The sequence below is a fragment of the Carcharhinus amblyrhynchos genome, chromosome 6 (genome assembly GCF_965287045.1).
Source record: "Carcharhinus amblyrhynchos chromosome 6, sCarAmb.v2.hapA, whole genome shotgun sequence".
NCBI classification, from domain to species: domain Eukaryota; kingdom Metazoa; phylum Chordata; class Chondrichthyes; order Carcharhiniformes; family Carcharhinidae; genus Carcharhinus; species Carcharhinus amblyrhynchos.
This window is the reverse complement of record NC_137329.1, coordinates 38354879-38373073: the sequence shown is the minus strand read 5'-3', so window position 1 is coordinate 38373073 and position 18195 is coordinate 38354879. Positions and strand designations below refer to the sequence as shown.

The following is an 18195-nucleotide window of genomic DNA, read 5'->3' as shown; positions in this document are numbered from 1 at the left end:
TCAGACCCCAGCATTGCAGCCAATCACTGAGCTCAGAGCCAAGCCCTGCAGCCACTCAGGAAATGCAGACCCACCCCCAGCCCTGCTGATAGCATGCAGCCAATCAGAGAGCTCAGGTATCCAGTCCTGCAGCCAATCACTGATGATGTGGAGATGCCGGTGTTGGATTGGGGTAGGCACAGTAAGAAGTCTCACAACGCCAGGTTAAAGTCCAACAGGTTTATTTGGTAGCACAAACTTTTGGAGTGCTGCCCCTTCATTATCAGGTGATGACGCAGAAATCAGAGGGATTATAAGGTGCTGTAACTGACCTCAAACATAATGTGGAGTTACCGGCATTGGACTGAGGTAGGCACAGTAAGAAGTCTCACAACACCAGGTTGAAGCCACTAGCTTTCAGAGCTCTTTCATCAGGTAAGTGGGAGTTCTGTTCACAAACAGGGTATATGACTTTATAGAACAAAGAACAAAGAAAATTACAGCACAGGAACAAGCTCTTCAGACCTCCAAGCCTGCACCAACCATGCTACCATGACTTAACTGAAACCCCCTACGCTTCCAGGGACCGTATCCCATCCTATTCATGTACTTGTCAAGGCGCCTCTTATATACCCTGTTTGTGAACAGAACTCCCACTCATCTGATGAAGGAGCAGTGCTCTGAACGCTGGTGGCTTTCGCTACCAAATAAACCTGTCGGACTTCAATCTGGTGTGGTGGCACTTCTTACTGCACCAACCAGGAGCTCAGGCCCCAGCATTGTGGCCAATCACTGAGCTTACACCACAGACCTGCAGCCAATCACCGGGCTCAGAGCCCAGCACTGCAGCCAATCGGAGAGCTCAGAGCCCAGCCCTGCAGCCAATCGGAGAGCTCAGAGCCCAGCCCTGCAGCCAATCGGAGAGCTCAGAGCCCAGCCCTGCAGCCAATCGGAGAGCTCAGAGCCCAGCCCTGCAGCCAATCGGAGAGCTCAGAGCCCAGCCCTGCAGCCAATCGGAGAGCTCAGAGCCCAGCCCTGCAGCCAATCGGAGAGCTCAGAGCCCAGCCCTGCAGCCAATCGGAGAGCTCAGAGCCCAGCCCTGCAGCCAATCGGAGAGCTCAGAGCCCAGCCCTGCAGCCAATCGGAGAGCTCAGAGCCCAGCCCTGCAGCCAATCGGAGAGCTCAGAGCCCAGCCCTGCAGCCAATCGGAGAGCTCAGAGCCCAGCCCTGCAGCCAATCAGGGAGCGGGGAGTCCACCGGCCCGGAGCCCAGCCCAGGCTCGCGGCCCGGAGTCGAATTGAGGCCGAGCCGAGTAGGAGGCAGACAAGCGGCAGGATCGGACATGGCGGCCACTACCATCGCCACCCAGAGGGGCCCGGTAAGATCCCTTTCCTCCCTTGTCAGCGGCTGGAGAAGCCTCTGCCTCCTCCGCACCTAGTCCCCGGCCCTCGCCGGGTTCACTGCGGCAGCTTGTGGACTTGGCTGCGGGAGACTTTGACACCCCCCAGCCAGAGGCCCCGGCTCATTCACGCTTTGTGTGTGTTTTGGTATTTATAATTACAATTATTTAACGAATTAATCCTGTGAAATGTAGACGCAGAAGCTGCTTGACTTTCTAAAATGTGGTAAAATTGCTTAAAGATCCTCTAAATAAATATTTGGGGGAGACATTTCCATCATAGTTAGGATGTGTTTGGATGACAGCCCAGTTTTCCTCACCCCCCTGCCTTATTCTACCCTCTTTATAAAAAAAAAAAATTCCCCCCCCACCCCCTAGCATTTATTTAATGGCCCTTTAAATAATTTTACCACATGTCAACAAGCAGCTTCTGCGTTTCACATGAAATTGTTAAATAACGGTGTCAACAAATAAGCGTTAACAACATACACAAAAGGGTAAATGAGAAAGGGCCGCGACCCGCTTGCCGTCGCAGTCAGACACTGAAGGATGGGACTTTGAAAATGCATCAGCTGCAATGTTGCCAGCCCTGTTTGGATGTATTCCTGGAGGTTTCATCACGAGTCCTCTCACCAATCTCTGTCCCGTGCTTCTGACGTTGCTTGCCCAAAATGTTCACCCTGGCCGTATGCATCATCTTCCCAGGCAGATTTTTAATCACCTGGCTGGATTATCCTTCATTGTCAGTCCTCCAGTATTTTGATAACGAATAAAAGAATTTCAAATCAGCATTTTATTGCCGTCACATGAATTGTTTCTTGCACGCAGTACAAATGAAATATACCGTTCATAGAGTACATAGGGGAGAAGGAAAGGAGAGGGTGCAGAATGTAATGTCATATCTAGGGTGTTGACAAAGATCATAATATTAGGTCTATTAGGTGGCACAGTGGTTAGCACTGCTGCCTCAAAGTGCCAGGGAACAGGGTTCAATTCCTGGCTCGGGTAACTGGCAGTGTGGAGTTTACACGTTCTTCCTGTGTCTGCATTGGTTTCCTCCAGATGCTCTGGTTTCCTCCTACAGTCCAAAAGACATGCCAGTTAGATGCATTAGAATCTGTCAATGTTAGAATCAATGTTAGAATCTGTCATTAAGGAGGAAATTGCGAGGCATCTTGAAGGGAATTGCTTGATAGAGCAGACGTAGCACGGTTTCATTAAAGGGAAGTCGTGTCTGACAAATTTACTGGAGTTCTATGAGGATGTGTCTAGGGCGGTGGATAGAGGAGAGCCGGTGGATGTGGTCTTTCTAGATTTTCAGAAGGCGTTTGACAAAGTACCTCACAAGAGGTTATTGCAGAAGGTCGAGGGACATGGAGTTGGGGGTAGGGTGTTAGCGTGGATAGAGGATTGGCTGTCAAATAGGAGGCAGAGAGTGGGGGTCAACGGGTGCTATTCGGATTGGCGGATGGTGACTAGTGGAGTGCCCCAGGGGTCGGTGCTGGGGCCTCAGCTTTTTACCATTTATATAGATGATCTGGAGGAGGGAACCGAGTGTAGGGTGTCGAAATTTGCTGATGACACCAAGATTGGGGGAACGGCAAATTGTGCGGAGGGTGTGGAGAGTCTGCAGAAGGATCTAGATAGGCTGGGCAAATGGGCCAGGAAATGGCAAATGGAATTTAATGTTGCAAGTGTGAGGTGGTCCACTTTGGTAGGAAGGACTATTACTTACGGGGCGAAAAACTGCAGCAGGCGACGGTGCAGAGGGACCTCGGGGTCCTTGTGCATGAGTCGCAAAAACCCAGCTTGCAGGTGCAGCAGGTGGTCAGGAAGGCAAATGGGATGCTGGCCTTCATAGCGAGGGGGATTGAATATAAAAGTAGGGAGGTCTTGCTGCAGCTGTATAGGGTATTGGTGAGGCCACAGCTGGAGTACTGTGTGCAGTTTTGGGCGCTGCACCTGCGCAAAGATATTTTGGCCTTGGAGGGAATGCAGAGGAGGTTTACTAGGCTGGTACCGGAGTTGAGGGGGTTGAGCTATGAGGAGAGGCTGAATAAACTAGGCTTGTACTCGTTAGAGTTTAGAAGAATGAGGGGAGATCTCATTGAGACGTATAAGATGATGAATGGGATGGATAGGATAGAGGCGGAGAGACTCTTCCCGCTCAAAAAAGACAGTAGGACTAGGGGGCACAGCCTCAAGATAAAAGGGGGGCGGTTTAGAACGGAGTTGAGGAGGAACTTCTTCACTCAAAGGGTGGTGAATCTCTGGAATTCTCTGCCCGTTGAAGTGGTGGAGGCTGCCTCGCTAAATATTTTTAAGACGCGGGTTGATGGGTTTTTGATAAGAGAGGGGATTAAGGGTTATGGGGAGAAAGCGGGAAAGTGGAACTGAGCAGCGACAGATCAGCCATGATCTTATTGAATGGCGGGGCAGGCTCGAAGGGCTAGATGGCCTACTCCTGCTCCTATTTCTTATGTTCTTATATGTTCTTATGCATTGGCTATGCTAAATTCTCCCTTAGTGTACCTGAACAGGCATCGGAGTGTGGCAGTTAAGAGGTTTTCACAGTTACTTCTTTGAAGCCTATTTGTGACACTAATAAATAAACTTAAAACCATTCAAAAGTCTTGTTTTATTTCAGTGTGCCTAGTTCTTCTCAGATTTTTTACAACCATGTTCCAGTCAATCTGTCTTTAAATTCCAGGGCTCAAAACTTTAATATATCCTGCAAAGAAAATGAGGGGGTTCAACTCGCTTATCTGTCAATCACCACCTTTTGAAGAAAAGATAGTTAGCTTGAACAGTAAACATTTATCATTCTGCCTCATTCATTAAATTGTTCATCTAATAGCTTACTTTTTGGTACGGTTTTCCATTTACGTTGAGAGTGTAGCAAATAATTTCTGATTTTATTTCCCCTTTGACAGAGATTTGAATTCCCTGGCTTAAGAGTTCTGAAATGATAATACAACAGTTGACAGTGTTTACATGCATAACCAATACTGAATGGGGATTGTACCAAGTTGATAATCAGGAAGTTAAAAGAAGGGATTATTGAAGATGAACGTGCATTCCTTTTTAAGGATGCTAGTTGATTTTGTGTGGCAGTTAATTCAAGTTAGTTTTAGAGCTTGTTTTAACAGTCTTTGTTTCAGAACTGTCTATGCTAACTATCCACAATTACATGGCAAGAGCCTATCAGGAAGCAAGGAAGAACGATCAGTAATGTTGAAAATTTTGCCATCTTGTTTCTTGATCCCGCTCCCCTGTGCTGGTAGTGCACCTACAGATGCTATACCTCTGTATCCATTAAAGGGCCCTCAGGAAATCTATTATGTCTTGAATTTTCTTTACACCTTTGTCTTAACATCTGCATAGCAACTCTTCTCAAAACGGTGTTGCTGAGATTCGGAACTTGTTGTGGCATTCTAACTTCTAGGACTTTATAGCAGGTCTTGCGCTTGTTTATAATGCTTGCAAAGCTATCTTCAAATCTTGATTTAAATGATAAAGGTTTAAATATAGTTTTAAAAATAGCACTTTTAAAGGGAGGTGGCTGTAACATAAGAACATTAACCTCCTCTGATTCTGTATATACTGATGGAAGTTGTATTAATTTAAAAACAAACTCACTTGAGGTGTTGAGGCATTGCTTCAAAATTGGCTAGAATAAATTAAAGAAAAAATGCTTTCTAACATTTCCTATACTTTATGCATCATCATATTTCAGCTTTGGAGTTGCCCTACTGGATGTTAACAAAACTGGTCCTATGCTTGTTCTGATGTGGGTATGCCGGTCCTATGCTTGTTCACCAGTGCATCAAGAAACTGATTACATTTTCTAGGTACCATATAACTCCACAGCCAGGACCTAGTTAAAAACGAACCAGTGAATTTTGTAATAGAAGCGGGCAGACTTGAATTGCAGAAAGCCTAGAAAGACGACATTACTTTTGTAGACATTGCCATTCTAGTGAAATGGGTTGACATTCTGGATAATTACTCATGAAGTTTGTCATTGATGTGAAGGATGTGGCTGAGTAATTGGTTAGCATTTAAGCATATAGCACCAGCCTATTGTCATGAAATAACATTTATGATGCTTTACTGCTCGTTCTATGAAATGCGACAGGCAGCTAAAATGGAGTATGTACATATTGCTTTCTCATGGAAGGTGTTCATTGGAGAATTACCACAGGACTTTCTTCGCATTGTACCAACTCAGCAACAGCAGCAAGTGCAGCTCGATGCACAGGCAGCTCAACAGTTACAGTTTGGAACAAGCGTGGCTACTATGGGTAGACTGAGCATCACCGTGGTACAGGTATGGAATTTACTTCAATATTTGTATAAACATAGAAACCTTGCTCTTTTGTGGGAGCAGCTTGCCATTTGGCCCTTTGAACCAGCTCAGCCGTTCAAAATGATCGTGGTTGATCTAGTTGTGGGAACAACTCTATCTTCCTGTCTGTTCCCCCATAACCCTTGGTTCCCTTGTTCTATCCAAAATCTATCTAACTCATCTATATGGAAATCCAATTATTTGCTAGTGATAAAAGGTTATTTGCCAGTTAAAAGCAGTAAGCAAATGGTCAAGTATTTGTCTATGCTCCTAAGATCTGATGCAGACTATCTTCTGTGACAGGCCAAATTACCTCCACTCAATCTTGTTCTACCCTTGATTATTGTTAAGTGAATCAAAAAATAGTTTATATTGCCTGTGATATCTAAATTTGGAACTCTACAAGTATGTAAAAAGGAAGAGAGTAGCTAAAGTCTATGTTGGTCCTTTCAGGTTGAGTTTGGGGAATTAATGGTAAAGTAAATTAAAGTGACTTTTAATAGGTATTCTGTTTCTATCGAAATGGTGGAAGACAAAAAGCGACCCAATAACAATTGAAAATCAAAGGGAAAATAGGAGAGAGGAACTTCGAACACAAAGTAATGAGAGAAAAAACAATGGGACTTAAACCTGACAAGTCTCCTGGACCTGATGGCCTGTATGCTAGGGTCTTTAAAGAAGTGACTACAGAGATGGTGGACCAATTGGTTGTGATCTTTAACATTCTCTAAATTTTGCAACGGTCCCAATTTTGGTGGAAAATCGTAAATGTAGCCCCTCTATTCAAGAAAGAAAGGATGCAGAAAGCAGGAAACTAGGCCGTTTAGCCTACCATTTGTCATTAGGAAAGAGCTGGCATCCATTACTACGAAAATAACAAGAAATTTAGAAAATCACAATGCAACCAGCTGACAACATGGCCTTATGAAAGGGAAATAGTGTTTGACAAATTTATTAGAGTTCAAGGTGGATAAAGTGGAGCCAGCAGATTTAGCATATTTGGATTTGCAAAAGATATTCAATAAGGTGCCATATAAACAAAATCAATACACAATATAAGGATGCATGGTGTTGGAATAATATGTTAGCATAAATAAAGGGTTGGCTAACTAAGGAAACAGTGGGCTGAGATAATGGATAATTTTCAGGTTGGCAAACTAAGTAATGAAGTGCCACAGGGATCAGTACTGAGATCTCAACTACTTACGACCTACATCAGTGACTTGGGTGAAGGGACCGACAGTATTGTAACCAAATTTTTTTAGCAATTGTATAGATAGACAGGAAAGCAAATTATGAAGAGGATACAGTCTGCAAAGGTAGATAGATTGAGTGACAAAAAATTGGCAGATGGAGTATAATGTGGGGAAATTTGAAGTTAATTATCCACTTAAGCAGGAACAAGAACCAGAATATTTGGGGCAAAGCTATAGAATGTTGTGCAGAAGGAATTTGTACATGAATTTCAAAAATTAGCATGCAGGTGCAACAGTTAATTAGGAATGCAAGTGGAATGATTATCTTTATTGCAAGAGGATTGGGGTTTAAAAGTTGAGCATTCTTGTTAAACAATATTGGGCACTGGTCAGATCACAGCAAGAGCCCAGTTTTGGTCTCCATACTGAAAGTCTCCTTACTTATTACACTTGTATTGGAGGCAGATGTTTCCCCTCCGGGGAATCCATAACTAGGGGATGTAGTTTCAGATTAAGTGGTTTACCATTTACGGCGGAGATGAGTAGGAATTTCTTTTGAGGGTTGTTAATCTTTAGAATTCTCATTCCCAGAGAGCAATGGAGGCTGAGTCATTGAATATATTCACACTTTAATGAGATAGATTCTGATCTACAAGAGAGTCAAGGATTATGGGATGCAGGCAGGGAAGCAAGGTTGAGGCCAGGGGCAGATCAGCCATGATCTTATTGAATGGCAGGGCATGTTCAAGGGGCTGAATGGCCTTCTCCTATTTTTCATGTTTTAATACATTCACAGACAGCTATGCTTGACAGTGGAGGGGCTCACTTAAATTTAGCAAGACGTTGTATCTGGTTCCATGAGTTTGACAGACTGACATTAGATCTGATAGAACCATCAAGCTTGTTCATATAACTGAGGAACACCTGCCCTTGCTGTTAAGGGTATCACATGAAATGTTTGAGCAGTTGGTTTTTGAACTGCTGGGTTGCATTAGTTGTCTCAAGATGCATTTAATAATTTATAAATCCAAACCTTTAACATAACTAAGGTCACAGATGTCTTCAAGGTATCTGCACAGAATATAAAGAGAAGAGTGACTGCAACCACTGGATTTTTGGTGTCTCCAAACAGTTGTGTCGCTATCGTCCCAACAAAAACACAAGTTATGACATGCTGTTTCAGTGCCTCTGCTTCAGTGAGATTCAGAGGAGGAAGTGACTGGATGTGTGCTTTCTGAGCTGGTTACAGTTACAAATTAACTAGTCTTCACCGTTCTCTCTTCTAATCTGGGTCTTTGGTCACACGTTGTAACTGTAGTTCTATCTTTCCATATTGGTGCTAGACTCTTATTTAAGTTAAACCACATTGCAGATAATGAATGCGTATGTGTCAAGATTCTTGTTGTACTGGATCAGATGCCAAAAGAATGTTCTCCAATTTATGTTATAAGCAGCAATTTGTAGACAAATTGATTTTAATGGCAGTTCTGAAATATGGGCATAAACATAGGAGGAGAGACTGAAAACCAAAAGCTTGTTCATTGAGATGGGTTTCAAAGAAGGGCTTAAGGGAGGAAAGGAATAGGAGTTTAAAGAGGAAATTTCAAAGTGTGGCACCTGGAAGGCTAACAGGCTGGGGATGCACAAGAGGAAGATCTGAAGAATAGAGATTGGAATAAATTAGAAATTGAGAGGGTGAGGATTAAAAATTAAAAGTTGGGGCCCAGGAGACAACATGAATAGGTGAGGGCCAGAGTGATGGGTGACCAAGTTTGGTGTCGCATAGGATGCGGGCTGCATTGTTTCAGATGGGCTCAACTTGGAGGGTAGGAGGTTGGCACTAATAGTTGAAGTTGGAGGTAGCAAAAGCATGGATAAGGATTTCAGCAGCAAATGGGCAGAGTTAGTGGGAGACACAGGCAGCATTGTGCAGGTTGATTTAGGCTGTCTTTGTGTTTGAGAAGTATTAGGATGCTGTAATTGTGAACAATCTTGTAAGGAGGGCGATGAAATTGGGGTCAAGGATATGGGCTTGTGGCTGGGCTGAAGATATAAGGTGTTGGCTTTGGTTTTCCAACCATTTAAAATTGTGCCTCATCCAGGACTAGATGTTGACAAGCGGTTTAACAATATATAGGCAGTGTAGGGGTTCAGAGAGATGGTGTGTTATCACTGTCTGACTATCATTCTAGGATGGTAAAGATGATGAGCAATTTCTGTTTGGGATTGAGGTGACTCCAAGCTGATCCTTCAATAGTTCAGATATCTTGATCAATAAGATTGTACAATTTTAGCAGGTTAATCTTCAGTATCCTTGTGAATACCTTGGGTTCTCTATGCCAAGATTCTCTGAACTTGGCTTTGTAGTGGCTATGTCTGTAGTTAATTACAAACTACTGGAAACAGATGTAATGGTTTGGAGATTCTGAGTTTGATAGATTTCTGGGCATGAAAATAATCTCTTTTCAACTTTGAAATGTAGTTGTGGGAGGTCCAGTGGTGGAGAGACAGAGGAACCCTATTTCTGGATTAATTTCTTCAAGAACCTTTTATAGTTAGTGCTCCTACCCAATCTTCTGACCAAGACCAACATTTTTAGAGACAAAGCTTAATCAAGCAATAGAGAAGAGTTAACTTCAGGCATTGACTGTTCCAATGTCTATTTTGACATGCTTAATGCACACAGACCTGTAAGCTGACAGTGTTGCACTTCTGGTTTGTTCACCCGCATGTCTGAAATATGTTTTGTGGCTTCTAATTAATTGTGCACTTTATTCCCAAAAGGACAAGTCTCAGGAGTCCAGACATTTCAAGCCAAAATTGTGTTATTTTGTGATCTTGATTTTCTTTCCACTTTAACATTTAATTTTGAGAAAATTAAATTTCTGTGATTACTTCAGAACATTGTTAGCAATGGACATTGAGAAAGATCCATATTTGGAATTAGGTTTGCTTCACTCAGTGTTCCAGAGCTTCAGGTTCTCCACTGTGCCTTCCAACACCAACCTCCCCCTCCCTTAACCCTGCTAAATAAAACAGAAAAGCTTTGACATTCAACAAAAGAGAATGTTCTTGTGCAAAATTGCTGTTAGTGTTTGGTGATTCAGGAAAGCTGCCAACTGGATCCCTCATGCTGATAGTTACATTTAGGTGGTGACATGTGACTTCCAGCAGCACTAAATGTTTGTCTTTAAACAAATTGAGTTTAAATATTGCATTGGAAAATTTAATTATTTTCTCTCTCTCTCTCTCATTTTTTTTCTCTTCCCTTTCCTCCCTCCAGCAAATGGATGACACCCTATTCACAAATGGAAAGAAACACCGTTGCCAATTCTGCTATTAATTTGAATCAACAGCAGCTTAATAATAGCATCAAGTGACATTTACTTCAGTGCTTTGTAATATTGGTGTTTATACACTAATAGAAAAAATGGGTTTGTTTTGTATACCTGTAGTTGTCCCAATACATGCGTTGTATATATCACTACCTGAAAATCTCTTATAATCCAAACCATATTTGGGATATGTTTCATTCCACGCAGAAAAGTCTGTACCAATTAAGATAAATTGAAGTTCAATTTTAGCCCCGTTGTGCCCCGTTTTTACAATGAATTACTTGGATTGCTTGTGAAGCTCGAGGACATAGATTGTATACAGTCTGTCTCTGTCCCATAAGAACAGTTTATTCAGCTGGTATCTGGGAATCCTCTAGTACTTTCCGTGTTGCATATAAATTATCTAATTCTGTCTGTCTAGGCAAAATTGGCAAAAAACTATGGAATGACACGTATGGACCCATACTGCAGAATTCGCCTTGGATATGCAGTATATGAGACACCTACAGCACACAATGGGGCAAAAAACCCAAGGTGGAACAAAGTTATTCAGTGCACTGTGCCACCTGGTGTTGATTCATTTTACTTGGAGATATTTGATGAGGTGAGTTTCTGAACTGAGTTTTTTAAGTATATTACTCATATGTTGATTTTCAGCATAGCAAGCAAATTTTAGATTACTACTTTGAGTTGAGACAGATCTATAATTGTGCTGTCAATTGTTAACTTTTTTTTTAACCATTTCTGATATTGTAACCTGTGCATCATATACACCATAGGCAAAGGGCTAAAAAATTAATTCTGCAACGAGGAAGCATTATGGGCAATGGTGGTGTAGTAATGTCACTAGACTACCACTCCAGAGGCACAGGTCTCTCTGGGTACATGGGTTCAAATCCCATCACAGCGGCTAGTCATTTAATTCAATTAACAAATCATATTCAATTAGTAAAAAATGTATCCCCAAATACATCTGATTTTGCTCACAGGCAAGTCTTGGTTATTGGTCTGAAGTTTGCTAATAGGAATTCACTAAGTTGTCCACAGTTGGGAAGGAGTGATGCTAAGCCAAAGAGACACGGTTTTTCTGTGTAAAGCAGATTTTTTTTCTTCCAACTCAATATATTGAATTATTTTGTGACTCCCTTGAGGTTTAATAGTGCCCAGCGTTTATATGCATTTAAATTTTAATTTCATGTTGTCATCTCAGTTCGGACCTTCCTCTTTAAAGATCTTTAGAACTGCCTGTTGTTGCATCATTGTACATTTTCAATCGAATCCTAACTTGTGTTTTATTGCTTGCAGCGAGCATTTTCCATGGATGATAGAATTGCTTGGACTCACATAACTATCCCGGAATTATTAAAAGAGGGCAAAGTAGTGGATGAATGGTACAGCCTTAGTGGGAGGCAGGGTGATGATAAAGAAGGAATGATCAACCTTGTTATGTCCTATGCAGTAAGTGACACATTTAGATACTATTTATTTTTTAAAACATTTTGATATCCAGGTTTTAATGGGATGTTGCAATTCAAGAACTGGTTAATAGATTAGCACGGCAGTTTCAGGTTAAAAATATAACTTAGAAGAACAGTGATATATATAGTTGACATTTAAAGACTTTCATCTTGTAACTAAAGCCAGAATCAAATTGGTTTTAAATAATTTTTAAAAATTGAAACATAAGCTTACTAAACTTCCACTTCCATGTCTAAATTGCACATGAAGGAGTTTTCTAAAAGTTATACTAAAAACCATTATTACGTGTAACTTTTTGGCAAAGCCTTAATTCTCAGATCAGGCACGCATTCACCTCACCACTAGGCGTGTAGTTCTTGTTGAGATGATGCTGTAACAGCATGCCAGTCATACCTCGTGTAGAGTATTGTACTCCATTTGAGATTCCCCAACTTGGGAAGGATTTACTAAGCATTAGTTCACTGGGGCATTACCTGAGACAAGGGAATATGTTATGGTCAAACACTAGTTTGTGCAAGTGCAAAATGCATTGCCCTAGAAGGCTGTGTTTGCTGAACCAGTTGATTTTTCTGGAGGTGAGTGCTCATTTTTGATGTAGTGCAATTAAACAACAGGGAGAAAGGATAGGAATTTAAAATTAAAAAGAAGAAAATCTTCATGGCAAACAGAATGGCAGAGCAGATTTGGTCGGGTGGCCTCGGCGTTTTTTTTTTGACTCTTAAGGGAAATGGCCTACTAAGCAAACTTTGCCTGTTTTCAGTGGCCAATGTTGTTTTGAGGAAAATTGATGACATGTAGACAAAATATTTTGTAATAGAATATTCGGTTCGACAGTATTTTGCTTCATTTGCAAAACGTATTTTATTATTACTTCAACCCTAATTTATTCAATTAAATTTATATAAATTAAATTCATTAATTTAGCAACTGCTCTGGTAAAAATCAATATGCATGAACGTAAAGAATCATTCAATCTCTAAAAGATTCAATCCTTTTGCTGTATTAATGTGGAATGTTAAGAAACTTGGAGTTCCTTTTTGAGTTTTCATCCAGTATAGATCGACATTTCTTATGTTGAAGACTATAAATGCTGCTGTGTTTCTGGTATGTTGAGCTGCCTGTTGTAGAGGTCTGCCTGCAGTATTTTATTAATATATTGAATTGGGCTACTCTTAAACCTTCAGAATGTTTAGATATTTCAATTGCAATGCTTGTCCACCTTTGTTCTCTAAATATTTGAGTTCAAACACAGGATTTCCTTTGAGGATTTTTTTTACCCATTTTTAATATCCTGAAGGCTACTCCTGCATGACACAATTTGACCATCAACTTTGTCCAATTTCTCAATACCTTGATTCTTACTACATTTTTGTAGGAAAATACTATAATTAATTTTTCAATATATTTCAACAGACACTGCCGCCAAACATGTTGGTACAGCCACAGCCAGTAGTGCTAATGCCCACTGTTTACCAGCAGGGGCTAGGATATGTGCCTATTACAGGTATGATTAAACCTTTATATATTTTCCTCAGGGTGTGGAGGGAATTCCTTGGTGATTCTTTTCTTACTCCTATCGAAATAAAAATGTGGAATAATATTGATTGTTGTGGATGGCTAAAAGAGATGTGATGAGATAGCCGCAATCTAACTTGGTTTTTATGTTAAAGAAAAGTTTGGTTTATATTCAATATGGATGAAATATGACAACTACTTTACACTTGTTATTTAATGAAAAGCTATGAGGTTGATAATGTTGGTCTGGTGCAGCAGTCCTGGGCCTGCTGTGAATCGGGTACTGATTGTTTTGCAGCCTTTTGGACTTGACATATCTTTGTGACACTCCCTGTGCCCATCCTTGGGAGATTGAGGAACTACTAGCAGCTATCTAAGGGCTGTTGGCTATATTTAAAGTCATTAGGTTTCTTCAACAGAAAATGTGTTCCAAGATGCACTAACCTTTTTGACCTTTGAAGGCCAAAACACAAGCTGAATAGAGGCAGGGTGGCCTATTATAAATTTTTTTAAACAGATTTCATTCAAAATGCACACTCTAAATGTTAGCTACCAAGTGCAGTATGCTCTGCTACAGCAGATGTGCAGGCCTTGGGCCTTCATGTCTGATGGTAGAGACCTCTGAAACCTAAAGTCTGTGGTGTTTTGAGCAGTCAGTGTCATCCCAAACAATTGCCTAAAACAAGCATCAAGTTGCTATACATGGAAGTGGTTAAACATTTATAAATTTCTTAAGGTGAGGAGGGAGTTTCTTGGTGATTCTTTCTGTACTCCTACCCAAATAAAAATGGAATAGTATTGATTGTTGTGGATGGCTGAAAAAGATGTGATTGTCACCTTCTTGCTAACCATGATCTAACTTGGTCTTTACATTAACAATAGAGTAAACTTTCTGATAAATATTGCTGAAATATGACAATTATTTTACACTGCTAGTTAATGAAATAAATTGGCAGTGTGATGGATGCTGGCAACCCACACAATTAACGTTAAATTTCAGGATGGACTTGGGCCTGCTAGTTGGGGCGCACTTTCTATGCGGGGCATTCATTTCAAACCATAAAGGAACCCAACTTCAAGAAATTTCATCTCCCATGAACTTTTTAGTATGTCAAGAGCACCTCCAACAGCAGAGGCAACAAGCAATCGAGCCAGTTCCTAAAAATTCTTACCAGTTAAAGGCTTGATTCTGTACTTCTGCTATGCCCACAATCCAGTATGCAGTAGATTTCTCATAAATGCTTTTTGCCAAGGATCAGAGCTGATTAACCTGTTCAAGACCGATGCCAGGTTACAGAGCAAAACCACCTAAATGAAGCTGTGATTTTAAAGTCTGCTTTCTGTAAGATATTGATCTGATTCATTTCTTTTTGGGGGAACAGATTGATATTACATATAACCTACCATTCATTTGAGTGTCATTCAATCACTGCTTGAAATATATTAGTTGCCTATGGCAGTTAATAGGAACATTGTCAAGTGCTGCACTGTTAATGACAATGTTTTCCTGCTTTGATGACTTGGATGATTTGTTAATTTGGCAATTTAAAAACTGCAAAATTTCCTGTTATAAAAATCTGAGCTGATGGTTAATGTGTGCAATGTATGGGATAATGGGTAGCTATGGCCTGTAGTAAATTCTTTTGTGCAAAAAAAAACTTGAGTGTAACTTGCTTTCTAACTAATTCTACGTTTTCTGACATGTTATTAATGTTGCTTCTTGGTGTTTTGCTGCTTTAATTTCCTTATTACCCAATTCAGGGCTTGAGTATTTTGCATTGGGTAAGTTTTGAGAGACATTTACTGCCTTTCCTCACAGGCTAAATCTATGCATGAACACATGAGTATGCCATTTGCTTGTGTATTTTAAAGTGGCTGCCGCTTAAGCATTTGTTTATAAGGTATCAGTAAATGATGGCTTAAAGTTTAACTGACTTGATAATGTGCTTTGCATACTAAATCTACATCACCTGCAAATAAGTCACAGATGCTATGTTCAGTGGGTTCAGCAGACTGTAAAAATGCAGTTCTGTGCTTCGAAATGTACTCTTGTCAGGTAAAAGTGGCATGTTAACTGATCTGCACTGAAAGCCCCTTTTTCTGGAAGTTTCTGTATAAGCCTGTTAGCTGGTAGTTCCAGAAAATGTATTAGTGTGTCCAGTGGCATTTGCATCAACCGCACCATAGACAATTCACATTCACTTTTACCATTCTTTAAAGTTGTCTTCCACTCAGTTGTTGCAATAATCAAGTACAGATCCTATTTTATACACCTCACAATATCTATTGTACAACCAAACCTGTATGAATTGACTTCCAGCCAGTTTACAACTGGCTTTAGAATTTTTCATAAATTGTGTTGGAATTACATTTATCCTGAGTAATATTGTGACTTTCTTAAAGTGCACTGTTTTGTACAAATTATATTGTACGGCTAGCAGGAAATACTACAGTGTCACACTGACAGTTACTTTTCCTGACAACGCCGCTGCCCCCGCCCCCCCTTAAAAAGAAGCCTTAATCTTCAGTAAATGATATTGGAATATAGATGAAAATTACACTTGCTATTAAGTATCACCATTTGTGTTGAATTTTTCTAATTCATAAACTGGGCTAAGACTGGAATTGTAAGCATTAATGCTCCATTAATAACATATTATTCTAACAGTTACAGTATCATAAAGTACAGATTACTTATGTGCTTATGATACATAAGTATAGGTACTGGCCTGTAGTAAATTAAATCCAGTCTGACATCCCTTAATGAATTATTTCTCCTTCAGGTTTTAGCATTTGGTAAACTACCTATATACAAATATATTTTGAAACATTACTGCTTATCGCTTAAAAGTCACATGCTAAGCCATTTTTCATATCATTGCTTAAGTTTATACCTGTCTTGACTTCTGGAATATCACTTCATAATAATATATTTGATTTTCCAGGAGTGCCAACTGTCTATACACAAGGAATGATTCCAGTTGCAGCACCAACACAGATATCTGCTCCACAAAATCTGTACAGTGAGGAAGATCTCAAATCCATCCAAGATATGTTCCCTAACATGGACAGAGAAGTGATCCGCTCAGTGCTGGAGGCACAGAGAGGCAATAAGGATGCAGCAATTAATTCTTTGCTCCAGATCAACGAGGACTCCTAGGAATATGTGCAGTCACTGTTAATATTGCCAAGGCCCCATTATAACCGGTGTATCTCTGCATCAAAGACTTCGAGCTTTCTCTCTGCCGATCTTTCTTGTTTATGAATGCACGTGTCCGGTAAACAGCACATTGTATAAAGTTTGTAACTGTATTAAATATAAAAGAGCATTCCATAATCCAAGTGCATATGCTTAAGTTCAGAAAGGCTAATTAAATTCATATCTCGTGGTTATCATATACCAAGAGTTGCCCCACTGAGCTTGGTTAAACTTGATGCTTATGTCTTTGAAGTATGTCTATTGTGCATTCAGCAGCATTTAATGCTGATTGTCCACCTGTCAAGTGCTTTGAGAATTGTCTTATTTCTTAGAGTTTATTAAAAATGTATATTAATTGGAATTTTGCTGTTGGTTTTACTCTAATTTTGAAATTATGTACTGAAGAAATAATGACTCACATTTTACAATCTTGTTCCTATTGTAAAACACAACCATAGATATGTCATCACATGACACAAAAAAGTGACATTCAGTATTACCACACAAACTTTGGTCAGCCAGTCTATTTGCAATCCTGCTGTCTTATAGATTTCATCAGTCATCAAGAACACTTTCCTAGCATGTGGGTAGTGCTAGCTAGACCAGCATTTCTTGCCCATCCCTAATTGCTTTTGAGATGGTGAGCTGCCATTTTAAATTGCTATTGCCCATGTGTACATACACACACACTGCTTTGAGGGAGAGAGTTCCAGGATTTTGACCCAGCAACAGTGAAGGGATGGCAATATAGTTCCAAGTCTGGGTGGTGCATGGCTTGGAGGGGAACTTCGAGGTGATGTTGTCTCCTTGCATCTGCTGCCCCCTGTTGTAAGTGGGAGAGGTCATTGGTTTGTATTGTGCTGTCAAAGGAGCCTTAGAGTTGCTGTAGTGCATCTTGTAGACAGTACACACTGCTGCAACTGTGTTTTGAAGGAGGAAATGAATGTTCATGGTGGGTGGCATTCTAATCAAATGGGTTGCTTTGTCCTGGATGAAGTCAAGCTTCTCATCCAGGCATGTGTATGGTATTCCATCACACCTCTGACTTCTGTCTTTACATGGACAGATTTCGGGGAATAAGGAGGTAAATTTCTTGCCACAGAATTCACAGCCTCTGCTGTTGTTATCATAGTATTTATGAGTGGTCCAGTTCTGCTTTTAGTAAATGGTAATCCCCTGGATGCTGATATGGGATTGAGTAAAGATAATGTCATTGAATGTTAAGGGAAGATGGTTAGATTCTGATTGGAGATGGTCATTGCCTGGTACTTGTATGGTGTAAATACTGCCACTTATTAGACCAAGCCTGAATGCAGCAAATGGGGATAGACTGCTTCAGTTTGAAGAGCCATAAATGGCACCGAACATTGCGCAATGATCAGTGAACATTCCTGACTTAATGATGTAGAGAAGGTCATTGAGATTGGCCCAACCCCTCTCACCTGCTTCTTCAACGTTTTCCTGGTCAGCTTCCTGTTCTGTGAACTTGTTCATGCAAAACTTTTCCACCCATATCCTAACTTGCACCCTGTTCTGTTTCCCATCATCCCAGAGGCCACTGACCTACCTTTACCCTCTCCTGGCAAAATCTAGATTTTAAGATGTTCCAAGTTTAAACTTTTCCCGGTCCTCATCATTCTCTGAAACACAGAACCTAGCCCAAGATTTGTATTGCTTCATCATTGATGGCAGCACTGTCAGCTACTTAGACCCTAAGTTTTGGAATTCCCTCCTTGCATCTCTCT

At 40.6% G+C, this 18195-nt stretch overlaps 1 protein-coding gene across 2 annotated transcripts; it reads left to right on the top strand.

Moving 5' to 3' along the window:
* The first annotated feature begins 1216 nt into the window (after positions 1–1216).
* On the top strand, positions 1217–16811 carry tollip (toll interacting protein). Of its 2 annotated transcripts, XM_080190252.1 has the most exons (7): positions 1217–1357; positions 5559–5708; positions 10679–10861; positions 11563–11715; positions 13150–13240; positions 15013–15033; positions 16197–16811. In XM_080190252.1, exons 1-7 carry the CDS (start codon positions 1322–1324, stop codon positions 16409–16411), a joined length of 849 nt encoding a protein of 282 aa, XP_080046378.1. In that variant the 5' UTR covers positions 1217–1321; the 3' UTR covers positions 16412–16811. The 2 variants fall into 2 exon arrangements, with proteins under 2 accessions (XP_080046378.1, XP_080046379.1); XM_080190253.1 differs by lacking the exon at positions 15013–15033 and having other exon boundaries at positions 1219–1357.
* The last annotated feature ends 1384 nt before the right edge of the window (positions 16812–18195 follow it).